Genomic DNA, 21,063 nt, shown 5'->3' with positions numbered 1-21,063 from the left:
TCGGCACCGGGAATCCAGGGTTCCTCTGCACCGCAGACTCGGGAACCCGGTGCGTTCTCCCGGGACCCTCGGCACCGGGAATCCGGGCATCCTCTGCACCGCGGACCCGAGCACCCGGTGCCTTCTGCTGGCACCCCTTTGCACCGGGGATCCAGAGACCCGTTGCCTTCTTCTGGGACCCTCCGCACCGGGATCCCAGGGACTCTCCGCAGCGGGAATCCCGGAACCCTGCGCCTTTTCCCGGGACCCTCAGCACCGGGAACTCAAGGACCCTCTGCAGCGGGGACCCAGCGCCTTCTCCCGAGCCCATCGTGGCAGCGGGAAGCCCGGCTGGGAGCGCCGCTCCGGAGCATCCCCGGAGCATCCCGGCTCCATCCCCGCTCCGCTCCCGGCGCCGCTCCCGGTGCCGCTCCCGGTCCCTCCTTGGCCCCGCCCCCCGGCCCCGCCCCGCGCTGTGATTGGCCGCGGGCTCGCGGGGGGCGGGGCCGTTGGGGCCGTATTAAACGGTCCATGGCCGCCCGCAAAAAGGGGCCGCGGGCGGGCGGGAGCGCAGTGCGAGCGGAGCGGGCACCGGGCACCGGGCACGGCCTCGCCACGGATCTTTTACCCCTTCTCCGCACCGGCACCTCCCTCGCGTCCGCCGCAGGTAAGGGTCGCCTCCTTCCCCCGCTGCCTGCGCGCCTCCCCGAGCGGCGGAGGCGATGCGCTGTCGCGATACCCCCCCGCGATAAAGCGGGCTTGGAGAAGAGGGGCAACTCCTGCGTTTCTCACGGAGCTATTCTCAGCGCCTAAAATAATTCGATAGGTATGGCTGGAGCGCCCGAGCATCTGCTTGCAGCATCTGTTTGTGCTCATAACTTTCCATGCACCAGCTGCTCCCCCCGCTTTTTTTCCTCCCCCCTCGGGATATTTTATCCTGGGGAAGGGCTGGAAGTTCGCATGACAACTCCGCGTCGCACAAAGCGCACCGCTCCATCCCTTCGCCTTCTTCTCGCCTGTTGTTTCGTGCACGGAGGGAGGGCAGGAGCGGCGAGTCCCGGCGCTGGGATGCGTGGGTTTGAGCGCCCGGGATGGTTTGCAGGGCTGTGAAATGGACCTGTAGCTTCATTCATCGGCAGGGCTTCTTTCTTTTTGACCATCCTGCCAAAAGAATGGGAAGCAGGAAAGAAAAAAAAAAAAAAAAAAAAAAAAAAAAGCATCTGCGAAGGCAGCGAAGAGCTGTATTGTTTCAGCTTAGCTCATGACAGTGAAAGGAAAAAAATACTGATAAGCAAAGGGAGATGGATCTGGGGGGTCAGTGACCGGGGGAGGTGCCACTGGGGACCCGCAGGTGTCACCGGGCACCCGCAGGTGCCGCCGGCCCGGCTCGATCCGGACCCGCAGCTCTGTCCCCACCCCGCAGGCTGCCCGCACTTGTCTCCGTGGCTCAGCCTTACCTTTACACTTGTTTGCTTTTCCATCGCCGCGGCCGGTGCGCCGCGTACACCCCCTGGTGATGGCTGCTCCGCTCCGAGTTATTTTGTCACCAGCTACAAATACCCCGAGCCCGTCTCCTTGGCAGGACAGCAGATGCGAGCGCCACTTGTCCTTCCCTTTCTCCTATTTCTTCGCACCCATTTCTCTGCATCATGTGCTCTTTTTAAAATTTTTTTCTCCCCCCTGCTGCCTGTCCCTGAAGGTCAGATCCTTCTCCTGAAGGCAGCTCGCCACTCGCTGTAACTTGAGTCGTGCCCGGAGCCGCGGAGGAGCCCTGGGGAATGACTTTTAAGGAGAAAGGTTACAGGGGTGGCCGTGCCCGGCAGCGAGGCAGCAGGAATGCGGGAGCAGGCTTGGCTGGGGCGAGAAGCTGCTTTGTTCTGCCTTCCGAGCGCTGCTCAGCTTGGCTGAGCTGCTGCTGGTGCTCTCTTGGCAACATGTGCCCGGCTCGCTCCGCAGGGCTCGGTGGCGTCAGCCGGGGAATAACCGCTCCAAGCGCTCCCTGCTGCTCCTCTCCACCCTCCCCTGCTCCTCCGCGCTCCGGAGCGAGCCCTCGGTCCGTAACCTTTGCACAGTTCCCCTCCTGCCGTGCCCTGCGCTGTGAGCGTCCGTCCCCAGCCGAGGTTCAGAGGGGGATGCTCAGGGGAAGGTGAAGGTTTGGGCTCCTCTTCGTGGCATTTCCCCAAATGCTGGCTCAGAAATGCTGCAGATGCAGCACAGCCCCGTTTTCCTCCCTTCTCCAAGCATCCCCTGGCCAGGCTCTGCCATCCCATCTCATCCCTTCCCAGTTATCCCGTGTCCCTGCCACTGCAAATGCATTGCTTGTCTTCCCTTCCAGCAGGAAAGTTCACCGGGATTATTATTAATAATAATCATCATTACCATAACAGCACACCTGGTGATGATTGAATTTACAGCTCTGTGTGTGTGTGGCTGCACTGGGCCCAGTTTGACTGGGGTGGGTCAGTGGTACTGGGTTGGTTCCCTCTGCCCAGGGAGGATTGCTGGGCTGCTCCCACACCAGCCTGGGATTTTTGGTGCCTCCAAAAACTTGTGCTGGGGCGGAGTGAGGGGCAGCAGCACTGCCCAGCCTTGGAGCAGCAGGTGGATTGGCACAGCAAGGAGTAGCATTAGGTTTTCCTGCTGCTTTGTTCCTGGGTTTTTTGGGAAACTTTTGGTGGAGGTGTTTGTGAGGGTCAGGGTGAGCACGGAGCAGGTGCTGGGGCAGCCAGTGGATCCCCAGGGTGTTTCACAGGACCTGTGTTTCCATGAGCATGGAAATATGTATTTCCATGAGCATGTATTTCTCTGGCTGATCCCTGTGCATCCCACCCATCCCATCTCCTCCTGGAAAAGCAGGCAGAGAGCTCTGCTGCCCTGGAGCATGCCAGAGCTGTGTGCTGTGAGCTCCCAGCAAAGCTGTCCCCAAACTCACCCCCAGGTTTGGGGTCCCTGGGACCAAAGGGGTGCAGCTCCACTCCCACAGCACATCCAGCCAGGAGGGATCTGACCAGGGAATGGAAGAAATATGACAAATTTGAGTCCCAAACTTCTAAATGCAGCCACAGGATGCTGGTGTTAGGATTTCAGGGATTTGTGGAATTCAAACAAGTGTCCTCAGGTCGAGACTTTTGTGTCTGCATATTCAGACTCTTTAAATGTTCCAGCTTATCTTTCCCTCCACCCAAAGTTTTCCTCTAAAATCCAGGAAAGAAAAGGGAAAAGAAACCCGAACTCCAGAAGAAACTGTTTCCTAGGCTGTGTTTCCATCAGCTTGGAACAAAACAGGCTTTGACTGTGCAAGTCGAACATGACTGTGATTATAGGATGTGGTTTATGAAAGTGATCGATTTGCAGAGCAGTGCAATGGCTTTTCAAGAAGTTTTTTTTTATGTGGGATGTATTAACAGTAATTTCACTTCCCTGCTGTGTTCAGGTTTCTAATAAAAGCGGGGTTTTGGCCAAAACAAATCGTTTAAGTGAGCGTTAAACGAATTCTTTTGTATTTTTGAGCACGATATCATGACAGGAATGAGAAAACCCGGGAACAGAAAGGTGTAAGAGGGGAAAAAAGTGGATCCTTACACAGTGGAGGCAAGACAGTTGTAAAAGTAAGAATAAGTGCCCAGGGTAAGTAGGAGAGCAGCTCCAGAAGTGTTCAGTGCTGAGAGCTGCACTCAGACGGGCATTGCAGAGCCAAGAGCTGCCAAAATGTCTTGTCTGAGCTGAAGTCACAGATGACTAATCTTGGCAAGGAGGCATGGGGACACATTCTTGCACAACAAACAGGAGCGAGGGGAAAAGAGGAGGTGAAAGCAAACCCTGAGGAGGTCCTGGAGCGAAAAGCAGCCTGCAGCAGGCTGGTGATGTTGCTGTTTGTCACCTGCCCTTTTCCTAACAAGTGTTTGCTGAGCTCAAGCCTTTGTAATGTGGCTGGAGGATGTGGGAGGGCTGGAGGAGTTGTTTGGAATAAGTTTTTGGAGCACCTCAGCAGGGCTTTAGGGGCTGCTGTGGTTGGGAAAGGAGATAACATCTCCAGCTGTTGTCAGATTCCAGTCAGAGGAAGAGCAGAGGTGGCTGCGGTGCTGTTGGCTTTTGGACAAACTCAGATGAGTTTTGATAACATTAATTTAGGAAGAGCGCCGTGGTTTCATCCCCTGCTACTGTAAATGGTTCTGGAGCCTCCAGTGCCGTGCCAGAGGGACAGCAGGCATTCCTCTCCACCTGGGTTTAGCTTTATTCCCTCCGTGGGCCATGTGTGGCTGGAGCAGTGGCTTTAATACATCCCTTCTCCTCTGCAGTATTCCAGTTCCATTTCCTGATATGCAGTACATGACTTAATGGATGACGCACTTGTTAAAAGCTAGACCTGGGTCTAAGCCAGACCTCCCTGAAACAAGTTTTTGGTGGCCTCTCCCCTCAGGGACAGGGTTTTGTCGCCTTTCTGCCGAGTCTTGATGGGTGACACCTCAGACCCACGGGACCCTCGGGGAGATGGAAGGGGCTCCCCAGGGGAAGGTGCTGGGACTCGCTGCTGAAGGTGTCAGGAAGGCACTCAGCTGATTCTGCTACTTTTTACTGCTGCCTTTAGCAGGAGCAGATGAGAGGTTTAAAAAGTTTATTTTTTTTTTGGTACGACTTAGGCCAGACTTGAGCGTAAAATCTACAGAGATCCCGATGAGTTTATGGAGTTAGAGAGAAGCTACTGCAGCCCTTATTCCTGGAATTTGCTGGGAATACACAGCTCCTTCTTTTAGCTTAATTAAAACAATTGTAGGTGCTTTAATTTCACAGAATCACCGCTATCTGCACTTCCCAAGTTTATTCCCCATCTCCACCTTCCCTTCTGCTTTGTCATGGGTCAGACAGTCCACGAGACACATCACAGCTCGCTGCAAACCACTTCAGTATTCGTTAAAGGGAATTGTTTGTTTCAAAAGAAGCAGAACTCACAGTTATTAATAGCAGAGAGATCCTTTGCGTGCCCAGCTTTGAAGTGAACGTTGCTCAGAGCGGTGTGACACGATCCCTTCACGCTTTCCTTGGGGAAGGACAATTCCTTCCTCGCAGTAGCACAGCTGCGGGCATGGAGCCTTGCTGAAAATGCCACTAAGGGAGAGGAAACTTCCTGCAGGTCCACAGGTGCTGTTTTCCTTGGTGCCTAAAGTGCCGTTTCTCTTTCTCTTGCAGACCATGCCCTCCCTATGACGGCGGCTTGCTGAGCTCACCCTGCATGCCAGAAGACCGTCCTTGGTTGATCCGAGGGCTCCTGGGGACTCCGGCCTCCGCCCGGCTTTTCCGCCTGTGTGTGTTCCTGTAGAACTTTCAAAACTGTTTCTCCAAAGGGTTTTGCAGAAACTCAGACTGTTTTCTAAAGCAGAAGCACCTCAGTCCCCGGCAGTAGTGATGGGCAGCGTGCGAACCAACCGCTACAGCATCGTGTCCTCGGAGGAGGACGGCATGAAGCTGTCCACCATGGCCGTGGCCAACGGCTTCGGCAACGGCAAGGGCAAGGTCCACACCCGGCAGCAGTGCCGGAGCCGCTTCGTCAAGAAGGACGGGCACTGCAATGTCCAGTTCATCAACGTGGGCGAGAAGGGGCAGCGCTACCTGGCCGACATCTTCACCACGTGCGTGGACATCCGCTGGAGGTGGATGCTGGTGATCTTCTGCCTGACTTTCATCCTCTCCTGGCTTTTTTTTGGCTGTGTGTTTTGGTTGATCGCGCTGTTGCACGGGGATCTGGAGGAGCAGGAGAACAGCAAGCCTTGCGTGTCTCAGGTGAGCAGCTTCACCGCGGCCTTCCTGTTCTCCATCGAGACCCAGACCACCATCGGCTACGGCTTCAGGTGCGTCACCGACGAGTGTCCCATCGCCGTGTTCATGGTGGTTTTCCAGTCCATCGTGGGCTGCATCATCGATGCCTTCATCATTGGCGCCGTCATGGCAAAGATGGCGAAGCCAAAAAAGAGGAACGAAACTCTGGTGTTCAGCCACAACGCCGTGGTGGCCATGAGGGACGGGAAGCTGTGCCTGATGTGGCGCGTGGGGAACCTGAGGAAAAGCCACCTGGTGGAGGCGCACGTGCGGGCGCAGCTGCTGAAGTCCAGGATCACGTCGGAGGGGGAGTACATCCCCCTGGACCAGATCGACATCAACGTGGGCTTCGACAGCGGCATCGACCGCATCTTCCTGGTGTCGCCCATCACCATCGTGCACGAGATCGACGAGGACAGCCCTCTGTACGACCTGAGCAAGCAGGACATGGACAACGCCGACTTCGAGATCGTGGTCATCCTGGAGGGCATGGTGGAGGCCACGGCCATGACCACGCAGTGCCGCAGCTCGTACCTGGCCAACGAGATCCTCTGGGGCCACCGCTACGAGCCCGTGCTCTTCGAGGAGAAGAACTACTACAAGGTGGACTACTCGAGGTTCCACAAAACCTACGAAGTGCCCAACACGCCCATCTGCAGCGCCAGGGACTTGGCGGAGAAGAAGTACATCCTCTCCAACGCCAACTCCTTCTGCTACGAGAACGAGGTGGCGCTCAGCAGCAAGGAGGAGGACGAGATCGACACGGGCGTGCCCGAGAGCATGAGCACGGACACGCACCCCGACATGGAGCGCCACAGCCAGGCGGGGGTGCCGCTGGAGCCGCGGCCGCTGCGGCGCGAGTCCGAGATCTGACTGGCGGGCGCTGCCCCTCCGGCGTGCTTGGCGGGCTGACCCCGCTCCGTGCCGCGGGCCCAGGGCTCCCCGACGCGAGCAGCTGGCCCACAAGAGTTTGCAGACAACGGTACTGTGCGAGAGTGGCGTGAAGGCAGCAGACCCGAGGAACCCAGGCTGGTTTTAGGGCTGTCCTCAGAGGAAGGGACGACAGGAAATAAACTCTAAACACAAAGCACTAAACATGTCTAAGTATGAACAGAAGGCACATATGTTGTAGAATAAATTATGTATATATTTTTTTACAAAACTTGAACTTGCAGGCAAGCTTTGGTTGGGTTATTATTATTTTTTTTTTTTTTTTCAACTTTTTCCAGAATGCTTCTCTCTAGGGAACAAGAATGTTTTTAATGGCATAACAAAGGCAAGAATCTGCCTTATTATTATTATTATAATTATTTTTTAAAAAGCTGCTGCTAACTACATGAACACAAATGGTTATTTTTGTTGCAGTGTAGTTTTTATTTTCTCTTGTGTAATTTAAAAAGAAAAAAAAAAAAAAGTCAGTGTTGAACTTTTTGGGTTGAAAAGCTCATGATCAGTTCAGAGAGGCCAATGTTGCCAGAAAAGTTTAAACTCCTTTTGAGGCCAGTAGTTGATAGCTAGAATCAATTTCTCTCTTTCCAATTACATAAGGGGCATTATGTAATATCAGGCCAATCAGTAGCCTCCAGCAAAATTATTATTTTTTTGGGGGGAGAATTTAATTCTCTGTCTAAAGGAAAAGTGAGACAAAAGATATGTATGCATAGGAAAAAGTACTAAGTTCAAACTACCTAAGTGGATACCAAAGAAAATGCACAGTTTTGCACAGTGGAGTTTATTTAAAAAAAAAAAAAAAAAAAAGGAAAAAAAAAAAAAGGAACAGGCTGCTTTAAACAACAACAACAACAAAAAAAATCAAACCTCAGACACTTTTTTTGGTTTTGAGTTTTTTCTTTTTTTTTTTTTTTTTTTTTTCTTTTCTTTTTAAGACCTTTATTTTGCACCTTATTCTAAAGGCTTAAGGCTGGGATCTAAAGCGAGCTGGGCCTCCTTCTCTTTTTCCCCATGTGGGGGGGAATAAAATCCCTGTTTTCTTGTAGGGGGAAGCAAACCAGCATCACCTGTGTGTCCTCCCTGGCCTGCCCCAGCTCTGAGCAGAGGAGCTTTCCCTGAAACTGTGCCATGGACACGCCTGGAGCTTGGCCAGGGATGAGCCAAGCAGCAGAGAGATCCCCAGGAAGAGATTTTTGAGGAGGAAAGGGCAGCACAGCACCCAGGAGTGGCAGAGGGATGGCAGAGATTTGTGCAAGATGCTCCTCTCCAGCAGGGCTGGCTGTGAGGGAGGATTTCCTCCTGCTGGAGAGAGGGATTCTTTGGGGAGGATGAGGCTGGTGGCAGCCCAGGCAGATTTTGTCACCTTCAGCAAAGCCCTTGGAGGTGTTTTGGCTTTAAATTCTCTGTGCCTCTAAGCTGGAGGAGACAGCAAAGCTGTGCTTGGCCCCTGCTGCTGCGGGGCTCCAGTCCCAGAGCACTCTTGCAGTATTGGATCACTGTATGCCATTAAAAAACAGCTTGTTCTAGGTCTGGTGTCTTCTGCTCGTGGATGTCTGCCGAGGGCTCGGGCCCCTGCCAGAGAAACGCCTGCAATGAGCTGGTTCCCGGTGAGGAGAGGGTGGGAACTGGGGGATTCCGTGCTGCAAACACGGGTTTGGCTCCTGGAGAGGGCAGAGGGTGAAGTGCGAGCGCTGGGGCTGCTCCTGGGGTGGGAGGGTGGAGGTGTCAGGGCAGCCCGGTGGCAGCTCGTGGGTCAGCAGGGTGCTGCAAGAGGGGAAAAACCAAACCAAAGAGGGTTCAGTGACAGAGGGGCACGAAAACACCGTGGGGAAAGGGAGGCTGAGCAGGAGAAGGGGGGTCTGATGCCACAGCAGCATCCCCCAGTGCACAGTGCTCCCACCACATGATACTTGAGATACCTGAGGGAGGGAAGAGAGATGGGAGGGGATGGAAAATGCAGGATTCGTCTCATTTCTTTGACACACGAGAAATCCAGAGAGTTTAAAAAAAAAAAAAAAAAAATCCCCTCCCCCTTTAACGTTTCTGGTGCAGAGGTTTTGGGTTTGTTTTTGGGGTTTTTTTGGTGGTTTTTTTTTTTTTTCTTGTTTGTTTGTTTTGTTTTTCAAGTCGGTTTTTCAGAAATATTTTTAAAAATTGTACATTTTATAAAGTTTATCAAGTATTTTCATATTTAAAGCCAAATGTAAATAGAAGTCTGTAAAGGAGGACAAGGAGAAGACAACGAAAAGGCCACAAAAAAAAAAAAAGTATCAATTCAGCTCAGCAGTCTCGGCTCGCTAGGACTAGATGCTACAGGTTAGCATGATTTTTAGCAAATTACTTGCAAGCCTTATAGGATTCCTAATGCTCTGAACTTTTCTTTATTTATTTTTTAAGCATGGACTTTTCATTTGAGAACACGTTCTAGTTACTGGTGTTTCTGCAGAGCTCCCAGAGCCGTGTCCAGGGGGTGTGTCCAGGTGTAATCCATTTTTAATCTCTGCTTGTTCTTTCTTTCACAACCCTTTGTCTTTGCCCAGGGAATCCCACAAGCTGCTGGGGAGAGCCCTGCCAGTGGTCCCCATCCCCTTTTTGCCATCCATTTTTGGCTTTCTCAGCAGCAAATTGGAGGAATCATTAAAAAAAAAAAAAATTATTTTTGAGGACTGGACAGCGACTGAGCTTTCCTTCAGTTCTCGTTGATCCTGGGCCAAGCTTATGCTGAACTTTAAAAACTTTAAACTTTAAAAACTTTAAACTTTAAAAACTTTAAACTTTAAAAACTTTAAACTTTAAAAACTTTAAACTTTAAAAACTTTAAACTTTAAACTTTTTAAACTTTAAACTGACAGAGCTCTACCCCCAGGCTCCCCCAGGCCTCGGTTCAGCCCCTTTATCCAGGATAAATTGGATAAATTGGATAACTTGGCTCGCATGGAAGCTTTTATCCTGTCTTTTGCTTAGGGGCTGGGGGGGAATATGTTATTTCTGCCCTTCCCTGAAAATACTTGAATGAGACACTTTGTCTGACCCATAATTCTGTGTACAGTGGCAGGAGCAGAGGCAGGTGGGGGTGCTCCCCTCCCTCCTTCTCTTCCGTGCGAGTTGTCCTGGGTTAATTGAGTTATCCTGGGTTAATTGGGCCAGGGTAGGGATCCTCACTCATTAGCTGGCTTTAATTACTTTAATTACTGGCTTTAACACTTCTGTGTCACCCTCGGAAAAAAAAAGACAAAGGGTTGAGATATTTAATTCGTTCTCTTAGGTTTTTCTTTTTTTTTTTTTTTCACGGTGGATTACAAGGTAAAACTGAGAAGTACTGTAATGTCTTTAATTCTGGCTGCTCACCACATTGTGGAGTAGAAGGTGCTGCACAGCTGCCACCCCACAGCCCACCAGAAGCTGATTTTTGTAAGGACTTTTTTTTGGCCTGCAGCTCTTGTAAGACGAACAATCTCGGCATCTGACAATTGTCCATGACTCTATTTTCCTGTTTGCAGCCTTTTTGTATCAAAGTCTTCCTAATGTACTGCACAAATTGTGGATTGTACAGATTTTTATATATTATGTCTTATTTTATTATTTCTAAATAAATAATAAAAAAAAAAAAATAATTTGAGGATGAGCTGGGTGTGTGCAGCCCGTGTGTAAAGGAGGGGGGAGATGGGTCTGGAGGGGGATGTTGAGCTGTGTTTGTGGTTGTCTGAGCACAGCAAAAAGCAGGAGGAAAGGTGGTCCCATCATTCTTTCCCAAGGGGACAACACAAACCAGATTTGTACCAGAGGAAAATCTGCCCCAGGTGAATCCAGGACCTTTCCTGGGAGTGCAGAGCCCCAGGTCAATCCTTGCCTTGTGTGGAAATGGAAGAAAAGCTCCAAAGCAGGGAAAGGGGGGAGGGATGAAAGCAGCCAGAGCATCAGCAAGCACAGTGGAAGATTTGGGAAGGGATTAAAAAAGTCATCTTGAAATCCTCGTGTTTCGTGTCTGCCTGGAACATCTTTTATTGGAGTGTAATCTGCACTGCTGGTGTCACAGCAAGGAGCCCCAGAGCCCTGAAATCCTCATTCCTGTGCTCTCCGGGGCAGAGACTGAGGCTGCAGAGCTCCCAAGGGCAGATCCAGCAGGGATCAAACATTTCCAAGCAGCTTTGACCCCTCTGCTGACTTCCCATTTTTATCAGCCCATAATGCCATTTACCCGCAGAGCCCTGACCCCATTTACACATTTATTTTACTTTTCAAATGGAATGCTCTCTCTGAGAGATCATCATCATCATCATCATCATCATCATCTCAGGGACAGGGCTGGGGACACTCCCTGCTGCTCTGGCCCTTCCCTAAATCATGAGCACCCTCTCCTGTCAGTGCCTCAACCCCAATTAAATAATCACCAATTAATTCTGGTGGCCAAGAACTGAAGTTTTCTTCTTTGCACCCAGCTGAGCTGAAAGGGAGGAAGGGAATAAAACAGCACAGAAAACCTGGGGAAGCTGCAGGACATGGGCAGTGATGCTGCTGGGTGCTCCTGTAAAAGCAATGAGAATTATAGAAAAATCAAGAATAAAATTATAGAAAAATCAGGAATAAAATTGTAGAAAAGTCAAGAATAAAATTGTAGAAAAATCAAGAATAAAAATGTAGAAAATCGATAATAAAATTATAGAAAAGTCAATAATAAAATTGTAGAAAAGTCAATAATAAAATTGTAGAAAAATCAAGAATAAAATTATAGAAGAAACAATAATAAAATTATAGAAAAATCAAGAATAAAATTGTAGAAAAATCAAGAATAAAAGTGTAGAAAAATCAAGAATAAAATTGTAGAAAATTAAAGAATAAAATTATAAAAAAGTCAAGAATAAAATTATAAAAAAGTCAAGAATAAAATTATAAAAAAGTCAAGAATAAAGTTATAGAAAAGTCAAGAATAAAATTATAGAAAAACCAAGAATAAAATTGTAGAAAAGTCAAGGATAAAAATGTAGAAAAATCAAGAATAAAATTATAGAAAAATCAAGAATAAAATTATAGAAAAACCAAGAATAAAATTGTAGAAAAGTCAAGGATAAAAATGTAGAAAAATCAAGAATAAAATTATAGAAAAATCAAGAATAAAATTGTAGAAAATTCAATAATAAAATTAGAGAAAAGTCAATAATAAAATTAGAGAAAAAATCAAGAATTGTAGAAAATTCAAGAATAAAATTATAGAAAAGTCAATAATAAAATTGTAGATAATTCAAGAATCAAATTGTAGAAAATTCAAGAATAAAATTATAGAAAAATCAAGGATATAAAAATTAAATACAAGTCTTGAAAATATATATATATATTTTTTTTTCTCCTTCCAAAATTTTTGCTAAATTGCTGATTATAATCCCACACTGATGTTTTCAGCTTGTTTGAATATTCAAATCCAGGGTGTCACACACAAGTAAATGCATCTTAGAGGTTTGGGTGGGCAGGACAAACACACCTGTTCCAGCAATTTATGGATTTTATTTTATCATTTCAAAATAAAAATGCTCCCCTTGCCTTTCCCTTCCTTACTGGCTTGGATTTCAACCCCCAATGGATTTTATTTAAAAATATCTCCATTGAGATTTGTACAAATAATATATTTATATCAGAAAATTATATAAGTATATAATATTTATATCATTTATTTCTATTATTGACATCTTTGCTGAATCTCTCTGGTTGGGAAGTTGTGTCAGGATTGGTTGGGATTGGATCTCCCCTTCCTTCCACCTCCCAGCTGCACCAGATCTCGGGATAACTCAGGAATCGAGGTCTAAATTAAGTTTTAGGTCTGGTATGAACCAAACCTGGCCTAATTCTGGTTATTCCTTGCAGGTAAATCAGGTAAATCAGGTAAATCAGGTAAATCCTGCTGCTGGAGATGTGTTGGCTGCTTGGGAAGCAGGGATTGCTTTCCAGGATTTTTTTATTTTGTTAATTTTTTTAAAAAATAAAAATAAATAAATAAAATTTTTCTACAAATACCCTGCTGTGCATCAAGTTCATTTGATATGCAAATGAGCTCCTTAACGAGGGATTCTCGGTGCCTCTGGTTTCATGCACACAGCCTGGGGCTCACTAAATAAAAAACTCACCAAACCTGAGCACTCTGAGGTCACCACCTCCGAAATCTCCGGATTTTTGAGCTGGGGAAAGACCTGGCTGAGATCCTGCGGCACTGAGCTCAACTTTAATTCTGCTTTAATTCTGTTTTTGAAGCCTTTTCATGTTCTGGAGCAGGGCAGTGCTGCTGCATCCAGGAGGGATGAATGTCACTGTGGGAAAAGCAGCACTCTGCATTTCTGTGGGATTCTTCCCATTCACTCACAGAATTCAAGAAAACCAAAAAAAATAGTTTTTTACCGTTTTCCCACGTTGATACTTGCACTGCCTTCACTTCTGCTGGAAAGGTGGAAGCAGATCAAAATCTGTTATTTTTCTCTGTTTACAGCTAAATCAAGAGAGTGTTGGTTGCTGCAGGTGACAGGATTCCTCTGGGATGGAAACAGGGAATTCCATCCTGCCTTCTGCAGGAGAGTCTGGCAAGAGATGCCTGTGCTCTAATAAAAACCCCTCAGCTAATTGAAAAAAAAAAAAAAAAAAAAAAAAAAAAAAGAAGAAGGAAAACTTTACAGGAAAACTAAAGTCAACAAGAGCATGGAGCAGCAGAAGTGCACAGGCTGCATTTCAAAATGATAATTTGGAATAAAAAGAATCCCTGTCTGCAGGAGGGAGCAGCAGTGGGATACTGAGGGTTTGGATCCCCCCAGTCTCTTCTCCTCATTCTGGGCATGGTCACTCCTGTCAGAAGAAACCAAAGGATTAAAAGCAATTAGGGAAGCCCTGATTTATCCTAATTAGAGCCAATACTGGAGCTCTATTGGAGCATTTATCTCCAATTCTCCAAGGCTTTTCCTCTGCCCTTCTGATCCCTCCCTCCTGGCAGAGGCAGCAGGCTGTGATCTCAGGACTCTGCTGGTTTTGGTTTTTACCTTCAGAGCTGCAACATTTCCATGCAGTTGGAGTGTGTTGGCATTTATTGATAACTCATTAAATGCTGGGGTGAAATCCTGCTGCTGCCCCTGCCCTGGGTCAGGGCTGCCAGGACTGCAGGGCCTGTGATGCCTCAGCATTTCAACTTTTATATTTTAATCTATTTGTGATTCTGCAATTATTCAGTGTATAACTAAACTCCACACCCAGTGTGAGCTGCTGCTCTCCCAGTTTGGGCAGACACAACAATTCCTCTCTGGGCTGGGAATCAAGGACACCTCACTGCCTCAGGGATGGAAACAGAAGTGATTGGGGGGAGCAAATTTGGGGTAAATGACTTCATTATCTGAAGCTGTAACTGGGAGATTAACCCCCAATGTGCAAATGGACCAAACTTATAAAAGTGTGAGAACCTGTGACCCACTGTCCATTTTGAGTGGGGCTTCATCTGCCCTAAATGTACCTGAAGGCCCTTCAGTAAATAAGTTCAATAAAGAACTCATTTTACAAATTTTTATTCCTTTAATTTTGTCTGGCCTCTGTTTTTAGGCATCACCTGTCCCATGGCATCGTATGTGACAGATTTTCTGTCGAATTAACTCCAGGTATGCACTGACTAAACATCCTCAGAACCTCTGGACAAAAACCCTGGGTGAGATTCGTGAATCCATGCCAATGAGATGAGATGTGCCAGCCCAGCTGCCCCAGGAATCCCTGGAGCTCAGCATGTTGTGACAGCTCTGAGCTTTCTGTGCTGATGATGAGAGTGGCCTCAGCAGGGATCCATGCCCTGCTCACAGCTGTGCTCTCAGGCACACTCTGGGACAGAGCAGGAGGAGGAATGTGAGCAGCATTTCCACGTCTTGTCCCTCCTTTCCACCCTCTGCAGGAATCACTCTGTGCCTTGGAGAGAACCTGGAGCAGAGGTGGACAGTCAAGAGAATAAAAGTAACTATTTATTAAAGGCTTTCAACAGCTGCACCTTGGGCAGTGCAAAAGCTGCACCCAAGATGAACAATGGTCACCAGTTTTTCAGACAATTAAAGTTTGATCTATTTGTATAAAAGTGGTTAATTCTCCAATTAAAGCTGCAGGTAATGAAACCACATTCCCCCAGTTTGCTCCCCACAAATTCACTTCTGTTTATGCTTTCTGGGACCTGAGGCTGTCCTTGGTTCTCAGGCCTGGAAGGTTTTTTTTTGCCTGCCCAAAATATGAAGAGACCTTGCTAGCACTCTGTGGAGCTCAGTTATGCACTAATGCACGGGATCTGAAAAAATAAAAGCTAAAAACTTAAAGCATCACCCCCAGCGACAATGCCACTGCTCCAGAAATGATTAACCAGGGCTCTTGTGCCCTGGGTTTTCACACTTGGACGTTTTGTTACACATTAACACCATTTGCATGTGTTTGAGGTGTAATTAATTAGTAGAGTGCTCTCAGCCTGGCAGGTTTCCTTCCACAGATATTTTTGTGTCACTGAAAAGGTTTGGATGGTGCTGGGGGGTCAAGAGGAACCTTCCCAGCATTTTCCCAGATGGTTTTATTGGCTCTAAAGGTTTGTGGGGTTTTGCTGACAGCCAGGTCATCATCCAAGGAATGTCTGTACCAGAGAATTTGGGATCCCCCTCCTGCTGCTCATCCCCTCCTGCCCTGCCCCACACAGGAAAACATGCAGAGAGTCCAGAGCAGGCACAAGGATGATCAGAGGGATGGAGAATTTGTCTGAGGAATGGCTGAGAGCTGGCACTGCTCAGCCTGGAGAAGCTCCTGGGTGATTTTATTGGAGCATTCCAGGGAATGAAGGGGCTCCAGGAGAGCTGGGACAAGGGATGGAGGGACAGGACACAGGGAATGGGTTCAGACTGCCAGAGGGTGGGGCTGGGTGGGATTTTGGGGTGAAATTCCTCGTTTGGAGGGTGGGCAGGCCCTGGCACAGGTGCCCAGAGCAGTGTGGCTGCCCCTGCATCCCTGGAATGTCCAAGGCCAGGCTGGATGGGGCTGGGAGCAGCTGGGACAGTGGAAGGAGGTGACACAAAATCACCTCTAAGGTCCCTCCCAACCCAAACCATTTTGTGCCTATTTCCAGCAGCGCTGTGAGAGTCCCCAGAGTTCCCCAGACAGGAGCCTGCCCTGGGAGATTTGTGCCAAAAACCACTCAGGCTCCCCTCAGAGCCCTGCCTGCCCCAGCACCAGCCACCTCAGCAGGGCAGAGCTGAGATTTGGTCTCTGATAGGAGATGGCCACATTCCTTCCTTGAAATTTGTCTCCTCCACCTATCAAAAAACCATTAACCAACAGGCATAACGTGTGCCCTGGGGAGCAGAGCAAGCTGCTTTTCTTTTTCTTGGCTGGCTCAGTCCGTGCTGGAGTTGTGGGACTTTTCATCCCTGCACTTGGAGGAGCGGAGTAAAAAGTGAGGATGATGAATTGTGGAAAAATCACTGGCTGGCTTTCCTCAGAACCTCTCCTCCTCTGGCTGTACTCCTTCCAGCACCCCAGAATTCCCTGCATGTTATGGCACCTTTGGGATGTGTTAGTCATAAGAGTGAAGCTACTGGTGCTTTGCAGGGATATTTTAACCCTGGCTCTGGCAGGAGAGCTCTGACACAGCCCTGCTTCGCTCGCCGGTGCCTCCTGAGATTCTGCTCAAAAAAAAAAAATAAATGGAAACGTCCAAATTTATTTCCTCAGGTATGCTGGAGGTGTTTCTGCCGTGCTTTGGTGGTGGGGAGGGGTTTGGGGTGTGGGGTGGAGGTGGGATGGGGACAGGAGTGGTGGCTCAGAGGGAGCTTTGTCACATCCAGCTCCATGAGATTTCTCCTCCGAGCAGCATCACCAGAGGCTGGGGGGACTTTGCTTCTCTCCCTCAATCCCCTGAGGGCTCTTTTCTGCTCTGGGAAAATTCCCATTGATCCTCTCAGCCTCCCTGGCACTCTGGGTGCTCCATGGGATCCCCTTTTCCTGGAGCCTCCAGGAGTTTGCAGCAGCATCAGGAGGCACCAAATCCCCTCTCGTGGTGCCCAGACCCAGCCTGGCCTTGGGCTGAGCCTAAATTTGCTTTCTCTGAGTTCATCTGGATCTCAGGACTCAGGTAATTCCCTGACTTTTTGGACAGTTGGGGACTTTGGAGCCATTTCAGCAAATATTCCAAAAAGTGAGGTCAAACCCAACCCTCTGACTCTCTGCTTTTTCATCCTAATGTAGAATTCCTGGTTTATCCCAGCAGGTTTAGTGCCAGCCCTGGCTTGGAAAACTTTTCCTGGGCATTTTAGGCCCAGTTCAGTAAAAAGCAATGACTGGTCAAACATTATCTGATATTATTATCAAATATTTTCCACCTGGCTTTTTATCAAGGAGTGCATTGTTCATCAGCAGAAGGCGAGGAAGACTTAAAATCCCAAAGGATTTAAATTAAAATATTCAGGTATTATAGGCATTATTCAGGTATTATTCAGATAAAATACTCAGGTATTATTCAGATAAAATATTCAGGTATTATAGGTATTATTCAGGTATTATTCAGATAAAATACTCAGGTATTATTCAGGTATTATTCAGATAAAATATTCAGGTATTATTCAGGTATCATTCAGATAAAATATTCAGGTATTATAGGCATTATTCAGGTATTATTCAGATAAAATATTCAGGTATTATTCAGGTATCATTCAGATAAAATATTCAGGTATTCAGGTAAAATACTCAAGTATTATTCAGACCTTTCATGTTTCAGAGTGATTTCCTAATGTTTTCCACATAATCATTATGGATATGATGGAAAAAATGGAATAAAAATGGTGTGAAGGAAAAACTTTTCCAGCTTGTCCACACTGAATATTCTCACACTGAAGAGGCTGTGGCACAGAGAACATTTAAATATTTCTCTCCTTCAGACAGAGATCTGGGGGACAAAAATACATTAAAAGAGCAAAGTGCAGCGGTTAGAAAAGGTTTTGTTGAATGAAATGCCATTTTTTTTGTTTTTCCCCTTAGGGAACAATAAGAAAATTTCTCTTTTTGAGCCAATCTCCTTCTGAAACGAGCTCCAGGAGTGGTCATAGCTGCCATAAAAATGCCATGTGCAAGGGAATATATTTCATATCAGGCAAGCAGGCTGGGACGATACGATCTGTTTGGGCTTTGAAGGTAAATGTTTGGACTTTTTTTTCCTTTGAAATAATCTGGGAGAGATGCTGGTTGGCCCAGTGGGAAATGAAATCACGGAGGATTTATGCCATTAATGACAGGCTATGATGTCAAAGACATTTGGCCCATGGCCATAACCTTTTGTGTGGCTCTGCTTGACTCTTATAAATAAACAGCCCCACTCAGCTGCTGCCTGCAGAGGAGTCCCCAGCCCTGAAAAGCAGCACTTAAAAAAATAAAAAAATTGAGGTAAAAATGGAGGGGAAGGAGCTTTCTCCCCTCAGCATCTGTGGGTTCTGCAGCAGGGCTTGGTTAGTGTTTAAAGCAGCAGCACCAAGCTGAGCTGGCTTTCTGAAACTCTGCTGTTGATTTGCAATTAATCAAAAAGCCAGGCCCGTGGTCAGCAGTGTCCATCACCACGGGTTTTGCTCCTTCTGAGCAAAAAAAGCAGATTTGGTTGGGTTTTAGAGTCACTCCAGTGGAACCCAAGGGGTGGGAGTGGTGAGGGGGACAGGGAATTCCTGCACCTGTGCCCACCTGTCCCTCGAGGCACTCCCAGCCATCATTCCCACACCTCATGCAGGATTTGCCTGCAGCTCCATGCTGTTGTCATTGCTGTCATTTTTCTCCTCACACAGAGCTGTTCTCCTCCTCTGGGGTTTTGTCCCTGGGGGTTCTGTGGCTGATGTTCCCCAGGTGCCAGCCCCTCAGCTGGGTCACCCGTTTGATGCCACCCTGGGAGGATGCAGGGCCTTTGGTGACCACAATCACATCATCCCTGTGGCCAGGGAGCCAGAGGGGCATGAGCAGCCTGAAGGGTTGTGCCACAGCTGAGCCACAGCCAGGACTTTAAACATTCTCCCTTCTCCCCTTTCTTCCACTGAGCAAAGCAAAGAAAAACATCAAGAAGGCACAAAATGCTTTTTTTTTTTTTTTTTTTTTTTTGGATCTGTGCATCCTCAGGAATAGCCAAAATTCAATCCCTTCCATCAACTGCAGGCTGAAAACCTCCCCAGGGAAACCCACAGAAAATCCTGGAATGGTTTGGGATGGAAGGGACCCTAAAGCTCATTCATTAAAGTGCACCCCCTTATTCAGGGTCTGCTTTTTCTTTTTTTGGTTCAAAGGGACCTTAAAGCTCATCCATTAAAGTGCATCTCCCAATTCTGGTTTTTCCTTTTGAGGTGGAAGGGACCCTAAAGCTCATCCATTAAAGTGCATCCCCCTGACTGAGGATCTGTTTTTTTCCCTTTTCTCTCTCTCCTGGTACCTCTTTTCCATCCTTTCTTTGTCTCTGAGCACAGACAGTTGGACTTTGAGTCCTGAGTGTCGTGGAGTGACTGTGGCACAGCTCCCAGGGGCTCAGAGGGTTCCAACCAAGAGATGGGTCAGGTCCCTTTGTCCTGGCCAGGAGCACACTGCCCTGCCAGGTGTGCTATTAACATACAGCTCTTAATTAGCTCACACCACTAATTAGCACCACTGTGCAAAATGTAGCAGAGCATTGAGCAGAAAACATCTCAATTTGGGCAGATTTCTACCCTGTGAATATTATTTCTCTTTGATTTCAGGTCCTTTCAGCAGAAACATCTTCTCCCCCAGGGGTGGAGTCTCCTGGGCAGGACTGCAGGGTAGAATAAGAAAATAAGAAAATAAGAAGAAAATAAGAAAATAAGAAAATAAGAAAATAACTTTAACCCATGCTGTAAACCATTTATTAATATTGAATAAGTCTCTGCCTTCTTTCAACACAAATAAAATATTACTGCTCTCCAGGCTGAAATATGCTGAAATGGAGCAAAGATTTCTATTTTTCCAAAACAAACAGTCTTCAAGTGAGGTCCTTTTGCAATTATTTTAGAGATCTTTTTGTGGATTGGACGAGGGCCTAAAAATAATGTTGTAGATTTTAAGCTCTGGCAGTAGCAATAATTAGAGTGCTGTAACTCAGCTCAAGCACCCCACTTTCCTCTGGGTATCAGGGCTCCCTTTTTCTCCTGGATATTTAGAGCATTTTAATGTATTCTGGTTGAACATTTAAACCTCAATCACCAGCTTCTCTGGAAAACACACTCTTGTATTTTTAGGACTGGAAAAGGACAGAGGGAACTTGTTTCTCCCTATTAAAGCTGGAATAAGTGTCTCTGCTAATCAAGGAGGGAGGGAGGGGGAGAAAGGGAATAATGTGGCAGATTTAGTGATCCAATTCTGTCACAAAACAAGAATGTGAAGAGAGAAACACGAGCACCAAAGTGTGGAGCTGCTCTGGCACTGGCAGCACTGGAGGTGCCAGAGCTGCTCTGTCCTGGGGCAGGTGGGTGCAAGGTCCAAACTCAGCCCAGCCTCAACCTCCAGCCTGGGAGAGCCTTTTTTGTCCTGCTCGTTTTTTTTTTATTTATTTTTTTGTCCTGAATCAGCCCCCAGCAGGATCCATGAGCAGCACTGGTGCTCTCTGGAGCAAAACTTTTAGAGAAGCTGTGGTTGCCTCATCCCTGGAATATCCAAGGCTGGGTTTGGAGCATCCTGAGACAGTGGAAGGTGTCCCTGCCCATCCCAGGGGTGGGACTGGATGAGCTTTTTGGCTTTCCAGCCCCAACTGCTCCATGATTCTGTGATTTCAACCCATGGTTTTATCTCCCATCCCTCCCTGCCATGGGGAGATGGAGCCCTTCGTGCCAAGGAAGCAGCAGAGGAGCCAGGGCTGTTTGCTGCACATCTGGATGCAGTTCAGAGCTGCTCCAGAAGAAATCAAGGTGTAATCTTGGTGGTTTGGTTAATTTTGGATTAATTTTTGAGGCTGTTTTGAGGCTCATCTGATGAGAGGCTCCTGCTGAGGCAGGAGGGGCGAGGGGCTGGTGAATGCAAGGGAACTTTGTATTGTTTCCACTGCTCTGTGCCACAGATTGGAAGGGGAAAATAAATACCCTGGTAGCTGAGATAATGCTGGTGGAACAATCCTGTAATATCTGCTGAAAGCTGCACGTCAGGATTGGGAACTTCCCAATGGGAACATTTCCAGTGTGCAGTGTCTCGCCTCTGACTGAAATTCCCTTAATTCTACCCTGGAAGTTTCTAGTCCTTTACCCTTAAAAAGGCAGAGCTGCTTATTATTTGTGCTTGGGAAAGGAGACAAGACCTTAGAGTCTCAAAATGTGA

At 47.6% G+C, this 21,063-nt stretch overlaps 1 protein-coding gene and 1 long non-coding RNA gene across 2 annotated transcripts; both read left to right on the top strand.

The window, feature by feature from the left end:
• The first annotated feature begins 527 nt into the window (after positions 1–527).
• On the top strand, positions 528–7,944 carry KCNJ2 (potassium inwardly rectifying channel subfamily J member 2). Its single transcript, XM_056506110.1, has 2 exons — positions 528–646; positions 5,167–7,944. Exon 2 carries the CDS (start codon positions 5,383–5,385, stop codon positions 6,664–6,666), a length of 1,284 nt encoding a protein of 427 aa, XP_056362085.1. The 5' UTR covers positions 528–646; positions 5,167–5,382; the 3' UTR covers positions 6,667–7,944.
• Positions 7,945–16,328: 8,384 nt separating this feature from the next.
• On the top strand, positions 16,329–19,928 carry LOC130260559 (uncharacterized). The gene is made up of 4 exons (XR_008841812.1): positions 16,329–16,452; positions 16,729–16,852; positions 17,755–17,907; positions 19,479–19,928. It is a non-coding gene; the product is annotated as an uncharacterized LOC130260559 (long non-coding RNA).
• Positions 19,929–21,063: the final 1,135 nt, after the last annotated feature.

The sequence above is a fragment of the Oenanthe melanoleuca genome, chromosome 18 (assembly GCF_029582105.1).
Source record: "Oenanthe melanoleuca isolate GR-GAL-2019-014 chromosome 18, OMel1.0, whole genome shotgun sequence".
NCBI classification, from domain to species: Eukaryota; Metazoa; Chordata; class Aves; order Passeriformes; family Muscicapidae; genus Oenanthe; species Oenanthe melanoleuca.
This window is presented reverse-complemented; position numbering and strand designations above follow the sequence as displayed.